The 15,410-nt window shown below is 39.6% G+C and overlaps 1 protein-coding gene across 3 annotated transcripts in view; it reads left to right on the forward strand.

Moving 5' to 3' along the window:
• LOC124622596 (phosphatidylinositol phosphatase PTPRQ-like) overlaps positions 1-15,410 on the forward strand; it is a 431,781-nt gene that overhangs the window by 122,357 nt on the left and 294,014 nt on the right. For 2 of the 3 annotated variants that reach the window (XM_047148348.1, XM_047148349.1), the window contains one exon: positions 9,666-9,977. The exons of the other annotated variant lie outside the window; for it this stretch is intronic. In XM_047148348.1, coding sequence (XP_047004304.1) covers positions 9,666-9,977 — 312 coding nt within the window. The remainder of the gene's footprint in view (positions 1-9,665; positions 9,978-15,410) is intronic. 3 annotated transcript variants of the gene reach the window in all.

Consider the following 15,410-nt stretch of genomic DNA (forward strand, 5'->3'; position numbering starts at 1 on the left):
TCCAACAATTAACTGGGAAAATTACAGTTTTGTTAATGGTGGGCATATTAAGATATCCTGTGACACATTACTAAATTCTGAAAACTACCTAGAACAGATAGTAGGAACCCCACTCATGTTGGAAATATATTGAATGTAATGGCAACAAATGATGCAGTTGTGGCAGCTATGGTTACCAAAGCATTAAGGACAACTAAAACAAGCAGAAAGATATATATGTTCAGTAAGCTAGATAAAAAAATCAGTAGTGTCATATCTCAGTGTTGAAAGTTTTGGTACAGGGCTGGAGTATGTAGAGGAACTCTGGTTCAAATTTAAAAGAGTAGTTGACCATGCACTGGATAGATATGTACCTCATAGAACAGTTCATAATGGGAGGGAACCACCATGATATACAGTCATTGAAAAGAAACTTCTAAAGAAACAGAGATTACCACATAATTGGTGTAAAACAAAACATAAGGCTATAGTAAGAGAGATGATCAATGAAACACATTTACTTGTCAAGACAGCAATGCATGATGCATTCTATGGCTACTGTAACAAAATGTTGTCAAGTGATCTTTCAGAGAAGCCAGAGATATTCTGGTCATATGTAAAGACTGTTAGTGACACCAAAGTTAGTGTTCAGGCCCTAGTGAATGAGACAGGAACTGAAAGTGAGGGTAGCAAAGCAAAAGTTGAAATGCTTAACTTCATTTTCAAAAGTTTGTTTACAAAGGAAAACCTGGGAGAACTGCCCCAATTTAATACTCATACCACTGACTAGTGTCAGTAATGTTGAGAAACAGCTGAAATTGTTAAAACTGTATGGAGATCCAGGGCCCGATGGAATTCCTGTCTGATTCCATATTGAATTTGCAGCTGAGTTAGCCCCTCTCTTAACTATGATCTATTGTAGAGACCTCGAACAAAAGACCATGCCCAGTTCTTTACACCCTTCTACAAGAAGGGCAGCAGAAGTGATCTGCAAAACTATCCCCAATATCCTTGATATGGATTTGTTGTAGAATCTTAGAAAATATTTGTTATAGAATCTTTGTTATAGAGTCTTCTGAGCTCAAACATAATGAGGCATATGGAACAGAATGACCTCCTCAATGCCAAGCAGAATGGATTTTGAAAACATCAATCATGCAAAACCCAACTTGCACTTTTCTCATATGACATACTGAAGCTTCAGATCAAGACAATCAGGTAGATTCTGAATTTCTTGATTTTGGAAAAGCCTTTGGCTCAGTACCACATGTGTGAAAAGTAGGATCATATGGGGTATCAAGTGAAATTTATGACTGAATGGTAGGGAGGATGCAGCATACTATCTTGGATGGAGAGTCATTGCCAGATGTAGAAGTAACTTCCGGTGTGGTCCAGAGAAATGTGTTGGAACCCTCACTTTTCATGTTGTGTATGAATGCACACAATGCAGACAATATTAGCAGTAAAGTCAGGCTTTTTGCAGATGATACTGTTATCTAGTTACTACCTAAAGGAAGCTGCATAAATATTCAGTCAGATCTTGATAAGATTTCAGAGTGGTGCAGAGATTGACAGCTTACTTCAAATGTTCATAAATGTAAAATTTTGTGCTTCGCAGAATGAAAAATACCTAGTTTCCTATGACTATAACATCAATAAGTCTCTGTTGGAATTGGCCAACTCATACAAATACCTGGGTGTAACACTTTGTTGGGATATGAAATGGAATGACCACGTAGGCTCAGTCATGGGTAAAGCAGGTGACAGACGTCAGTTTGTTGGTAGAATGCTGGGGAGGTACAATCAATTTGCAAAGGAGATTGCTTTCAAATCACTCATGTGACCAGTTCTAGAATATTGCTCAAGTGTGTGGGACCCATACCAGATAGGACTAACAGGGGATACTGAACGTATACCAGATAGGACTAACAGGGGATATTGAACGTGTACAGAGACTGGTAGCATGAATGGTCACAGGTTTGTTTAATCTGTGGGACAGTGTCACAAGGAAACTGAAGGAACTGAACTGGAAGACCTTGAAGATGGGTGTAAACTATCCTGAGAAAGTCTGTTAACAAAGTTTCAAGAAATGGCTGCATATGATTACTCTAGGAATATACTGCAGTCTCCTATGTATCACTCTTGTAGGGGTCATAAGGATAAAATTAGAATAATTTCTGCACACACAGAGGAATTCAAATAACCATTCTTCCCACACTCCATATGTAGATAGAATGAGAAGAAACCCTAATAGTACAATGGGGTACATCCTGTGTAATGCACCTCATGATGGTTTTGCAGAGTAAGGATGTAGATGTTGAAGTGCTGAGGGGGGGCAGGGGGGGGGGGGTTGGAGAGCAAAAAATGAGAGGAAGGGGAACAGGAAATGGCAAAGACAAGTAGGTGCATTGGCAGAGGGTGGCACACAAAGAGAGCAAAGGGACAAGAACAGGGAGAAGGTGAGAGGACAGAGGGGGTGGAACCTGTCGCATTTAGGGTGTGGGGACAGTAGGTTACTGCAGGGGACAGTAGGTTACTGCAGGTTGTGGCCACGATAATACTGAAATCAGACAATGCATTGTAAGAATAACTCCAAAAACCTGTTGGTGGAGGGGAGGATCCAGATGGCTTGGGTAGTGAAGCAGCCATTGAAATTAAGCATATTATGTTCATCTGTGTGCTGTGCCACAAGCTGGTCTACTGTGCTCTCAGCCACAGTTTGGAAGTGGCTGTTCATCCTGGTGGACAGCTGGTTGGTAGTCATACCAATATAAAAAGCTGTGCAATGGTTGCAGCAGAGATGTTGTATGACATGGCTGCTTTCAGAGATGGCCGAGCCTCTGATGGGGTAGGATAAGCCTTTGACAGGACTGGAATAGGAAGTGCTGATTGTGTGGTTTGAAGAGGTCTTGCATTTTGGTATTCCCCAGGAATATGACTCCTGTGGCAAGGGGTTGGGACTGGGAGTGGCATAGGGATGGACTACAATGTTGTGGAGGTTTAGTGGGCAACACAACACCTCTTTAGGAGGAGTGGGAAGGATCTTGGGCAGAATGTCCCTCATTTCAGGGCATGATGATAGGTAATCAAAACTCTGTAAAAGAATACAATTCAGTTCTTCCAGTCTGGGATGGTATTGGGTGATGAAGGGGATACTCCTTTGTAGCTCATACTTGGTGTTGGTCGGAGGATTGGGGATGGGTGGGGAAATGACAAGGGAGATCTATTTGTGGTTAGGTCAGGGGGATAGTACCTGTCCGTGAAGGGCTTGGTGAGACCCTCAGCGTAATGGGCAAGGGAGTTCTAGTCACTGCAGATATGCCATCCCCTGGTGGCCAGACTGCTAGGAAGGGATTTTTTGGTATGAAAGGGATGACGGCTGTCAAAATGCAGGTACTATTAATGACTGATGGTTTGTGTGGACAGAGGTGCAGATGGAGCCATCAGAGAGGAAGAGCTCCATGTCCAAATGGCAGATAGAAAAGAAAGTGTTGAGATTGTGAAGGAATGAGGATAGGGTGTCTTTGCCCTGAGTCCTGATCATAAAGATATCATCAATTACCTTTTCTGAACTGGTGCAGAAAGATGGAGCAAGGTGTCCATTGTGGCAGTTATGACACTGAGGAAATGGGTAATGTCATCAGAAATGGGGAAATGAAAACATTAAGTGATTGTGAGGGGAGATGGATAACAGTAAAAGGCGTGTAAAATTATGTACATGTATGCAAAAGCAGGGATGCTGATTCACAGAAAGCCACAACAAAAAGACTGTCACACAATTGGCTTTCAGCCAATAAAGTGTTTGTCAGAATTAGACAACATACACACATGCTCACATTCAGGCAAACACAAATGTGTGTGAATTGTATTTGAGTGTGTGTGTGTGTGCATGTGTGTATGTTGTCTACTTTTGACAAAGGTCTTGCTGGCCAAAAGCTAATTGTGTTACAGTCTTTTTGTTGTGCCTTTCTGTGACTCGGCATCTCTGCTATACATTGAGTAGCAACTATCTTCTTCATTATATTAACACATTCCATCCTGGATTTTCCATTGTTTGATTTTGCATGCAAATGCATGTGCACTTATATAAAAACATGCTCAGATACTTAAAAATATGCTATAATATGTGAAAATAATGACAACTGTGTGCAGATTTGTAAAAGTATGCACAAGTACATGAAAAACATACAAAAATGTGGGGAAAAAATTATGGATGAGGTATAGTATTGGAGTTGGTGCAGCACATGTAGGTGTGGCAAGTGAAACATGAAAGTATATGAGAATGAGGGAGAAAATTTGAGCAATAGGAATAATTATAATTGTAGGTGGGAATAATTTGGGGCATCAGATGCTGCACTAACAAGCTGCATGTCACATAGCTGAGTGTTGTGCACAGATGAGATCATTGATACAGTGTGGCTCGATAGTATATGTGGTTTGAAAGGCAATGAATAAACACAGGGAAGAAACGAAAGAATGAACACTGAGAAGAGTAATGCTATAGAGAATAGTAATAAAGGGAAACATCATAGGGATATAGGGTGGAACAAAAGCTGTTAGGCAGAATCCTACAATGGAAACTCTGGATTGGAATATCAGCAATATAAAGAAAAGATAATTTGTCACTCATAAAGATGACATCTTGAGTTATAGACAGGCACAATGAAATGACATTTACACATTAGATTTTGGCCAAATCCTTATTCAGAACAGAAAACAAACATGCATTCATTCGCACAAGCTATGGCACCTCACACACACACACACACACACACACACACACACACACACACACACACACACAGACACACACACACACGGCTGCTTTCTCTGACAGACCAAACTGGAATGAAACTGTCATGTAGAATGGAAGCAGCAAACTGGAGCAGGCAGGGAAGGGGAAGGGATAGCAGGGTATGGGTGAGGGGAGATGAATGTTGTCTAACAGAGTGTTCAGAGACTAGGGAGCCAACGGGCACAACATTGAGAGGTTGAGGAGCAGCTAATTGGGGGGAGGGGTGGGGGAAAAAAAGAATTGGAGGGGGGAAGGGGAAAGGTGGGTGGGTGCTTTGACATATGGGAGCATGCAAAGAGGGTGAGGGGATGAGAATAGGGAGGAGGTGGTAGGACAAAGCGGTTGGAAACATGAAGGGTACGGGGGCAGTAGGTTATTGTAGGTTGATGCCAGGATAATTCCAGGAGTAGAGAATGGTTTGTGAGGACAACTCCCATCTGCATGGTTCAGAACAGTTGGTGGTGGAGTGGGGGATCCAGGTGGCTCGGATAGTGAAACAGCCATTGAAATATTGAAATCAAGTGTGTTAATGTTCAGCTGCGTGTTGTGCCACGGGGTGGTCTACTTTGCTCGTGTCCATAGTTTGGCAGTGGCTGTTCATCCTGGTGAACGGCTGGTTGATAGTCACAAAATATATAAAAAGTTGTGCTTGGTTTGTGAATAGAGCAGGTCTTGCATATGAACTCTGTGGCAACAGTTTGGTATTGGAAATAGCGTCGGGATGTTTTAGATGTTGTGTGGATGTCAGAATACCACTTTGGAAGGAGTGAGAAGGATTCTGGGTAAGATGACCCTCACTTCAAGTCATGATGATAGGTAATCAAAGACCTGAGGAAGAATGTGGTTCAATTGTTCCAATCTGGGATTATGCTGAATGTGTGTGTGTGTGTATTTGGGAGGGAGGGAGGGGGGGGGGAGGGGGAGGGGTGAGGAGGGAGGGGGGAGGGGGGAGGGGGGATGGCACAGGTGATCTGTTTGCAAACTTGATCTGGGAGTAGTCCATTTCTGTGAAGGCCTTAGAGACCCTCAACATACTTGGTAAAGAAGTTCTTGTCACAGCAGATACACCATCTCTGGGTGGACAGAATGAATGGCAGGGATTTTTTGATTTGGAAGGGAAGACAGGTGTTGAAATGCAAGTATTACTAGTGTTTGGTGGGTTTAATGTGAACCCCACTGCCACAGCCTCCTGGTGCCTCACCTGTTTGCAGTAAAGTCCCTGCATGCTCCACCAGACAGCACTTTGGCATCTCAACAGAATGGAAAGTTGAGATGGGAATATAACCATATCGGAAAAGATAGATTGCTACTTACCATAAAAATGAAATGTTAAGCTGTGGACAGGTGCAATTACATATTTCTTACACATAAGCTTTTGGCCACAGCCTTCATCAGAAAAAGAGAGGCACACACCATTCATTCACACAGGCAAGCACACTGCCAACACTGGCAGTTCAGACTAGAGAGAATAAGAATACTTGATTTTCTGAATTTAATTCCGATCACTGTCTCATCAAACAATAACAATGTTACAAAATCATAATGGAAGTAAATAAAATAGAAACACTGGTTGTAGACAGCTGAGGTATAAGAGATCATTTGGGAACTTATTCAACAATAATACAGATAAATGGCATTTTAGGAAATTGAAATTTGTGTTGAGCCTAAGAATAAATATTTATATGGGATAGCATTTTATCAATAAATTTAAGGATAATAATAATAGGAACAAGAAAGGAAAATTACAAGTATGGTAATGGAAAGTTCTGTTGGAATATAAAATACTTTTAAAGAAAAAATACATCTAAATGAAATATAGGTAGGAAATGAGAGTAAGACAGATGAAAGTGTATGGTGATCATAAACAAGAATGAAATTAAATTGATAATATGGTCATTTATTGAAGACTATGCTCCATGGTGTGGGGCTTGTACTGCTGGTACTGAAGATGATTAATTCCTGCAGGAAGAGAACATAGGTATTCTTAGGTGTACAGAGGATACACATAATCTGTTGGAAATGGGTTGTATTTTTATATGCGGAATTGAAATTTGTGAGTGTTTGCCAGACAATGAATGATAGTCATATGTTTGGAAGCCATCACATATAAATGAAACCATTAGGTTGACAGGTTTACTGCAGCATCCATGACACTGAATGTAAGAGAGAATTGTATAATTTGAATGGAAGTGTAAGTGATAGTAAGCAGTTGGTAAAAAAATCAGGACTCTGATATCTTAATGGAAAGTCGTGGTGGAATGTAAATAATTCAGGGGATAGAGGTAAAACTCAATGAATAGTAAAGGCATTGAACTGTTATAAGGCACATAAATCAGAATGAGAGCTTTGCTAGCTTTTGAACAAATCCTTTTTCAAGCTACACACACACACACACACACACACACACACACAGCTGTACAGCTTCATCTGAATATAGCCATGCACATGCACGTATGTGTATGTGAGAACTCAGAGCTTTTAATAGTGTAATTACATACTAAAGCTGTTGTTTTAGGCTTTGCAATATCAAAATTCTCCATTATTTTGTGTATAGCCTTTCTAATCAAAAAAAGTCCGTTTCAGAGTTTTATGAAATTTAATACAGTCAAACCTCCTTACAACAATTACTAAAACAATGTTAAATCCAAGTACAGTGATTATTTAATATTGTCCCAGCAGATTCCCTATAAGTACTATGTTAATTATCCATCATTACAATATTAAAATGATGAAGTAATTTAAGCACACCCTGTTATAACGAAGACAAAGTTTTGTTGATCTGACTATTTTCTGCTAGTGAGAATCTGATGATAATTGTTTGATAAATCTCTTAACCTTCAGCACTGTATTTTCTGAAGCTTTATCCCATACTTTCATGTCAGTAAGCAGGTAGCAAATAGCATATAACCATGGGAGACCTGTCCTAACTGGCAAATAGAAAGAGTCATAGAGCTCCTTTATCTGAACCAGTGTTAACTGTTTTAGTCTGTATATTGTTGAGCTTGAAATGCAGTTGGGCATGTTGTGTTGGGCTTGTACACAGTTTATTTCTGTGATTTTTGTGATCTATGAATGTTTGTAAGTTGATGTAAATATGCTTTGGACTTCGTTAATAAGATCTGAACAAGGGCTTGAATGGAGGTTTTTAAAAGACATCAACAGTGGAATGAAACTGGCAGACATGGCAAGGAAATATGGACTTGCACAATCAATGTTAGCTAGATTCCTTGAAAAGAGCTGGAGAAAATTTTCTAAGTGACAAGTATAAGTCTTGAAGAAAAAGAATGAAGATGAATGTTGCTGATGATGTGGACAATGCTACACTGCAGTGGTCTAATGAGATGTGTGCACAGAATATACTAATGGCTTGTTGATATGCCAAAAAGCCTTAGATTTCAGTAAGTTTCTTGGCATTTCTAATTTTAAGGTAATAAAGGGATGGTTGCAGAGATTTAAGGAGAGACATGGAATAATTTTTGAAGTGATTTCTTGGAAGGAAAAACCAGCACTTTTAGGTGACGCAAAATGCTGGCAGAAGAACACCATGTGTGAACTGATGGAAAAATACAGACCTGAAAGCATGTACAATGCAGATGAGATGGGATTGTTTTACGAGCTGATGCCAGAAGAGGCAATGGCCTTTAGAGGGGAAAAATGTAAAAAAGTAATCTAAAATATGCCTATGGTTCTTTTGTGGAGCAATGCATCAGGGATACATCCCTATTGCTTAAAAAATGTAACAAGAGTAACAGGTAAGAGTACATACATTTTATTTTACTGTCCTTTAATTTATAAGTTGACCCAGTACCTTCAGCTGTAATGCTATGAGTATGCATGAGGCGTACATATACTCCAGTACCCTACCAGATCAATTTTATATTTTTTAAGCTTGTATGATGCCTCATGTTCTTAGTGAGTGGCTGCTTTTGCTTGATAAAGAGATGGCAAGGAAAAATAAGAAAATTGTATTGCTGGTGAATAATTGTAGTGTGCGTAACAACATGCCAGACTATGATACTACCCCTGAACTTCACTCCAGTCCTTCAGCCTTCAGCCTTTAGACATGGGGATAATTAAGAACTTCAAGACAAAATAGCATCACCTCTAGTTCAATGTGTGACATGATTGATAGTTCCTGGAATGGTGTAAGGCCAAATGTGATTGTGAACTGCTGAAAAAAAAAAAAAAAAAAAAAATTGTGGTGGATGAGAAAATGAAGGATGATGTTCAAAGTGATCTTGAGATGTATTCAACAGTAGGTGGTAAAATCATAGCTATATCTGTAGTTGAATGTGTGTCAGTGGATGATGATACATTGTTGTTTGAAGAAAGCACCAATGAATCTATGATCAAAGAGTTAAGGAGTAATTAGCCTGTTGAAAATTCTGATGATGATAGTGATGTGATAAGACTGTGCAAGACCTGCTCCTTTTCTAATGGAGCTAATAGGTCAGCTGGAAATATTTAGCAAGCAGCACCCTCAATCCCAAATGTTTCAGTGGAACAATTGATTGCATTGAAATAGATAAAGAGAATCATTAGAAAAAAAAAAAAAAAAAAAAAAAAGAAAAGAAAAAAGTGAAGTAAGTGAATTCTTCTGTACACAAGAGAAAGGTACTGTACTAACAAATGGAGTGAACAAAATGTGTTTTATTATCTGTCTTTTATTGTTATTTCTCATCAGAAACATACTACAGTACTGTATGTGCTGACCTTTAAGGTATAGCACTGTAGTAGTCACTATTAACAAAACCTCTTTGTAACATTAACCCTGTTATAACAATATCATTTTCATGGTCCCATGAGTATTGTCCTGTTGAGGTTTGACTGCACTTACTTTTGATAGTTTCTGCTTTTTACCATGGAATCCAAAGCACAGCTGGTTTTACAGTTCCAGATAAACCCAAAAGTTTATTGGTGAGCGAAAGTAATGGTACACTTTCACTACAATGGGAGCCACCGACATGTATCCAAGGAGTACTGTTGAACTATCATGTTACAATCACTTGCAAAGTTTCAAGAAATGGGCCAGACTGTCCGTGCCCACAGAACAGCTCTATCAGTATCAAAGAACCTCCATCTGAAACACAAACAACGTTTGTGGGACTTCATCCATATTCAGAATACAGTGTTGCTGTTGCCGCTGAAACCAAGATAGGTGTTGGGAATTCAAAAGAAGCATCTTTTAATACTACAGAGGATGGTGAGTCATAAAGTGTTTCATCTTTTTCTAACGTACTGTGGATTTCAACATATTTCTGAAGAAATTGTAATAGTATATTGTAATCTACCCCTCCCTCATTTGTTTATTGTTACTGACTTCATAATAAACTCTTTTAATAAGCTTAAAGAGGAGTAAGATTTATAATAAACTTTTTTTACTTATCTTCTTTTCTCATAATTGGCTTCAGCTCTTCACATGTAGGGGTGGAATTCTTGAAGCAGAAATTTTTGATATCATAGTTTTTCATGGTTTTAATTGGCATAATAACATCTGAAGAATTGCCTGAACAGTTAATTTTATTCTCTCACATTTTTCTGTATCACACTGTCTTTACAAGTTCCACAACAAAAACAAAAACCACATTGTTATTGCCAGAAATAAAAACACGTCCAATCACATTAGAGGCATACCCACTATTTATCCATTCTGTGGTACTGACAATATTCCAAAGAGTTTACAAATTTTCTTGAAAAATGAATCTTCACCAATTTATATCATTATTTTATAAATGACTCAGAAGTAAATATAATAAATCCTGTCACATTAGAAGCTGAGTAGAACAGTCACTGCAGTGTAGTGGTTGTGATACTAAGCTGTTGCACGGAGAGTTGTGAGTTCAAAACTCACTTGAGCTGTAATATTTTAATCTCTATATCTGGTTCAAGTACATTCTAGAAGTATCCACAAGTGGCAAGAATCATTGTACTGGAATGTTTTGTAGATGTATATATACCCTATATGTTCTGGCCGGAGGCAATTCACTCCAAGCTCTTCTATATGCAAGTGCTAAATAAATCTTCATTAAATGAAGATAGTATTTGTCATTCATCTACTTACACCTTATTCTACGTGACATTATTCTGGTGGAGATGCTGGGTATTGGTATTTGTGATACCACACATTATCGGTGACACAGTGGCTCCCACCAGGCCATGACAGAGCCGCCATTTACGTGGTGAGAAACACGAGTTTGAGCCATATTCAATAGATCCCAGTCTATCGGAAATAGAAGAAGAAGAACATGTTACGATGACAGCAACTGTATGCCACCACATGAGACATACTTCTGGGTTCTATAGTGATGATGACCAAGATCCAAACAAGTGGCTGAAGGTATATTAGCATATAGCCAAGTTTAATAAATGGGATGAGACCGTGTGTTTGGCTAACGTATTTTTCTACTTGGAGGGCATTGCCAAGCAATGGTATGAGAACATCCTACATTCAAGACATCTTGGAGCTGTGTAAAATAGTGGATCCTAGAATGAAGGAGGAAGATAAGGTTGCATATATCATGAAGGGTGTTGCTGAGGACATGTATCAAGCCCTACCCTGGAAGAAGGTTTCGACAACAGACAACCTCATAAAATGGTGCCAGTATATCGAGACAATGCATCAAAAAAGAATTACATGCAAAAAGTCTGAATGGATTCCAAACATCATATCAATGTTTGTGATGGAGGAAGAAACTGATTTCACAAGTGTTCTTCGTCAGACAGTGAGAGAGGAAATTCAGAAGGCACTTGGATTGCATTGTGAGCAAAAAACCAAGACATTTCAGGAGGTCATAAGGGAGGAAGTGGAACAGACATTGAACCCAATCTCTCGTCCTTCATTTCCCTTTAAAAAGGTAAAAAAGTTGAGATCCAGGTGAAATTACGTTCCTACAACGCCACATGGGGAACCTGTTTGGGCACTAAGGAAGACTGATGTCTGGAGGACCCAGGATAACCATCCAGTATGTTTTCACTGTGGATGACTGAGATGTGTAGTGCACCATTGTCAAGAAAGGTGGCAGATATTTGATGACACCCAAGCCAGAAGACAACAGAATGATCTTAGCCAACGCCAACTCCACGATGACGAAGATGAACAAGAGGATGTGGGTGCAGGATGACGTATGTCACCATCGCTGCAAGCTGGCTGATGGAGAGGACGCTCCCCTACATGCTGCTTAGAAGCTCCAGCTGATCACCTAGCCACTGCAACCTGGAAAACTAAAGGATGTGACCTCCCTTGGAGGTGACGCCACCGAAGAGAAAAATCCTCCTCTGTCGACCATTACAAAAATGATAGGAAACTACTTTGATATCCTCATGGATGGCCGACCAGACCAAGCTCTTGTGGACTTTGGGCATCATATTCAGTCATTTCGAAGAAGTACTGTTGCCCGTTGCAGACAACCGTATTCATCGAGAACAAAACATCTCTGCTGAAGGTGGCTGATGGGAAATATGTAAAACCTACAGGAAGATGTGTAATTCATGTGGGTATAAGTGGCCATACACAGCACTTAGAATTCATCATCTTACACGAGTGTAGTCATGCTGTCATTCTCGTATGGGACTTTTTGAAAGCTTTTCAGGCAATTATAGGTTGTGGTCACTAGAAGATTATGCTAGATGAGATGAGGTACTGTGGACAGGAAGATGTGCATCCCAGTGTGTGGAGATTATGTCACCAACCCATGGATCTTGTAGTGGAATGTAAGAGAAGCATACCACTGAAGAATAACTTCATCATCCCAGCCTTTGTTATCTCATTTAAGAATGGGTTTGGTCAATTGTGGATAGTTAACTGTCGTTGAAATCCTTCCAAGATGCATGTGCATAGCAAACACTGAGTCATTAATTCCAAAGCAGATGAGTGTCATAGAAACCTCCCATGTCGAGTATGTGGGCGAAATTAGTGCTGACACTTTGAGACAAGATTGTCTACCTCAACTATCACCGGATCTCACTAAGAAACAATAGAAGAAGCTACTTTCCATTCTTCAAGAGCTCTCTGAATGCTTCAATCCACAAGTGAAGAGCAAATAGAAAAATCAACAGTGAAGCATCAGATTAGCACTGGAGACCATCAACCAATAAGCCAGAGAGTGTACCATGTGTCAGCAACAGAACATCGAATAATTCACGATGAGGTAGAGAAAATGGTGAAGAATGATATCATTCAGCCTTCGCAGAGCCCATGGTCATCACCAGTGGTTCTCGTCAGGAAGAAGGATGGCAGTTGGTGCTTTTGTGTTGATTACAGGAAGATAAATAAGATAACTAAAAAGTACATTTACCCTCTTCCATGAATTGATGATACACTAGATTGTCTGAAGGGGGCTAAGTTTTTCTCAACCATGGACATGTACTGAGGATACTGGCAAATCGAAGTAGATGAGGCTGATTTTCAGAAGACTGCATTCATCACCTCTGAAGGCCTGTATGAGTCTAAGGAAGTGCCGTTTGGATTGTGTAATGCACCAGCAACTTTTGAATGATGATGAATAATCTTCTAAGTCACCTGAAGTGGATATGAGTCTTTGTTATTTAGATGCCATTATAGTGTTCTCAGAGATATGAGATGAACACATAGAAAGAATGAGGGCCGTTCTTAAGTGTCACCAACAAGGCGGACTGAAACTTAATCCAAGAAAGTGTCTCCTTGCAGCAAAAGAAATCAAAATACTTGGACACATTGTGCCAAGTGAAGATGTGTGAGCAGACACAGAAAAGGTGAGGTCTATAATGGAATTTCCTATCCCTAAAGGTATTAGAGATGTGAGAAGCTTCCTCAGATTACGTTAATTACGTTCTTATTACCGTCATTTTATCAAAGACTTTTGTATCAAAGCCAGGCCACTCCAAGTGTTATTAAAAGCTGATGCTAAATTTATCTGGGGTGGTGCTCAACAAGATTGTTTTGATGTGCTCTCGATGTGCTGCAAAAACCTCTGACGACTGACCCTGTACTTGGTCTGTATGATGAGAGAACAGAACTACACACAGATGCCAGTGGGTATGGGATTGGTGCTGTCCTGCTGCTGATTTTGGATGGAACAGAGAACCTATGTTTCTAGGATACTTACAAAAGCTGAGAGAAACTCTTCAATTAAAGAAAGAGAATGTCTTGCTGTCATCTGTTCCATGTGCACATTTTGACAGTATCTCTATGGAAGGCCATTCACAGTTGTTACAGACCATCATTCACTTTGTTGGTTGACAGGTCTTAAAGATCCAACAGGACAACTCACCAGGTGGGCACTATCTCTTCAAGAGTATGACATTACCATAGTGTACAAAAGTGGAAGAAAACACCAAGATGCCAACTGTCTCTCAAGAAACCCTGTGCAAGACCATCAAGACTGTCTTGCTGTACTCCAGGATCTCTCTGCTGAGCAGAAGGACGCCAAGATATTTCAAATTATGCTTGCCTTAAATCGGTCAGAGGATGTGAAAGGACAATTTAAGGTAGTTAATGGATTACTTTGAAAGAAAAACTTTGATCCATTTGGAAAGAGGTGGCTACCAGTGATTCCTATACACATGAACTTAGATGTTCTACAGAAATTCCATGACACACCTGAGGACGGACTTTTAGGATTTATTAAGACATATGTTAGGATCCACAGTTCCTCAGAAACCACCTGGACAACTCATACCAATTCCACCAGCTGATACACCTTTCCAGCATGTCAGGATTGACCCTCTCAGACGATTTCCAATGTCTGCTTGTGGCAATAGATGCACTGATTATCTGACACACTATGCTATTAGAAAAGCCGTTAAAACAGCCGAAGCATTTGAGGTAGCCAAATTCATCGTGGAAGACATTGTATTAAAACACTGTGCCCCAAGGTCATTAATTATCAGTTGAGGGAAAGGTTGTAAGACAGTTGTCTGATGTTACTTATGAAATTGTAGATTTCGACCCTGACACAAGACAACAAAAGATCAGAGATACGGTCCACATCATTCAAATAAAGCCCTATAAAGATCCTGCAACCCAGGGTAAATTTGAAGCTCCAGTGACAGGCAACAAGTGGAAAGGTGACAAAGAATGTTGTAGCAAGGGAAGTTCTAAGAATTTCACCACCAGGGTGAACATCAGTCATGGGGAGTCGGAGTATGCAGGACTGATGACTCATTATTGCGCTAGGAGGACGTAACACCAAGATACTGTTCTCTTAAGGAGGGAGCAATGTTGCAGAAGAAGCTGAGTAGCACAGTCATCATAGTGTAGTGGTTATGATAGTAGGTTGTTGCATGGAGGTTTGTGATTTCAAAACCCACCTGAACTCTAAAATTTTAATTTCTTTATTCAGTATGACCACATTCTAGAAGTATCCACAGATTGCACGAATCATAGTACTGGAATGATTTAGTGAACAACACATATGAAATTGAAGGAATTCATAATTAAATATTGTAATTATTAAATATGAAACAAATTTCTTGTTTGTGTTTCACAATTTTTTTATTTTACATGTCCTAGGATTTGGGTTCCAGTTCTATTTTTCTAATGTTGCTGTTTTGAAGATATCATTAATGTCATCTAATGTTTGATAAAACAAAGTCTAAAACTGTCAGACAGTTTGTGATACTTCAAAATTTATTGAGCTCTTTTAGTATAGAACATTGA

This window comes from Schistocerca americana, chromosome 7 (assembly GCF_021461395.2).
Source record: "Schistocerca americana isolate TAMUIC-IGC-003095 chromosome 7, iqSchAmer2.1, whole genome shotgun sequence".
Classification (NCBI taxonomy): Eukaryota; Metazoa; Arthropoda; class Insecta; order Orthoptera; family Acrididae; genus Schistocerca; species Schistocerca americana.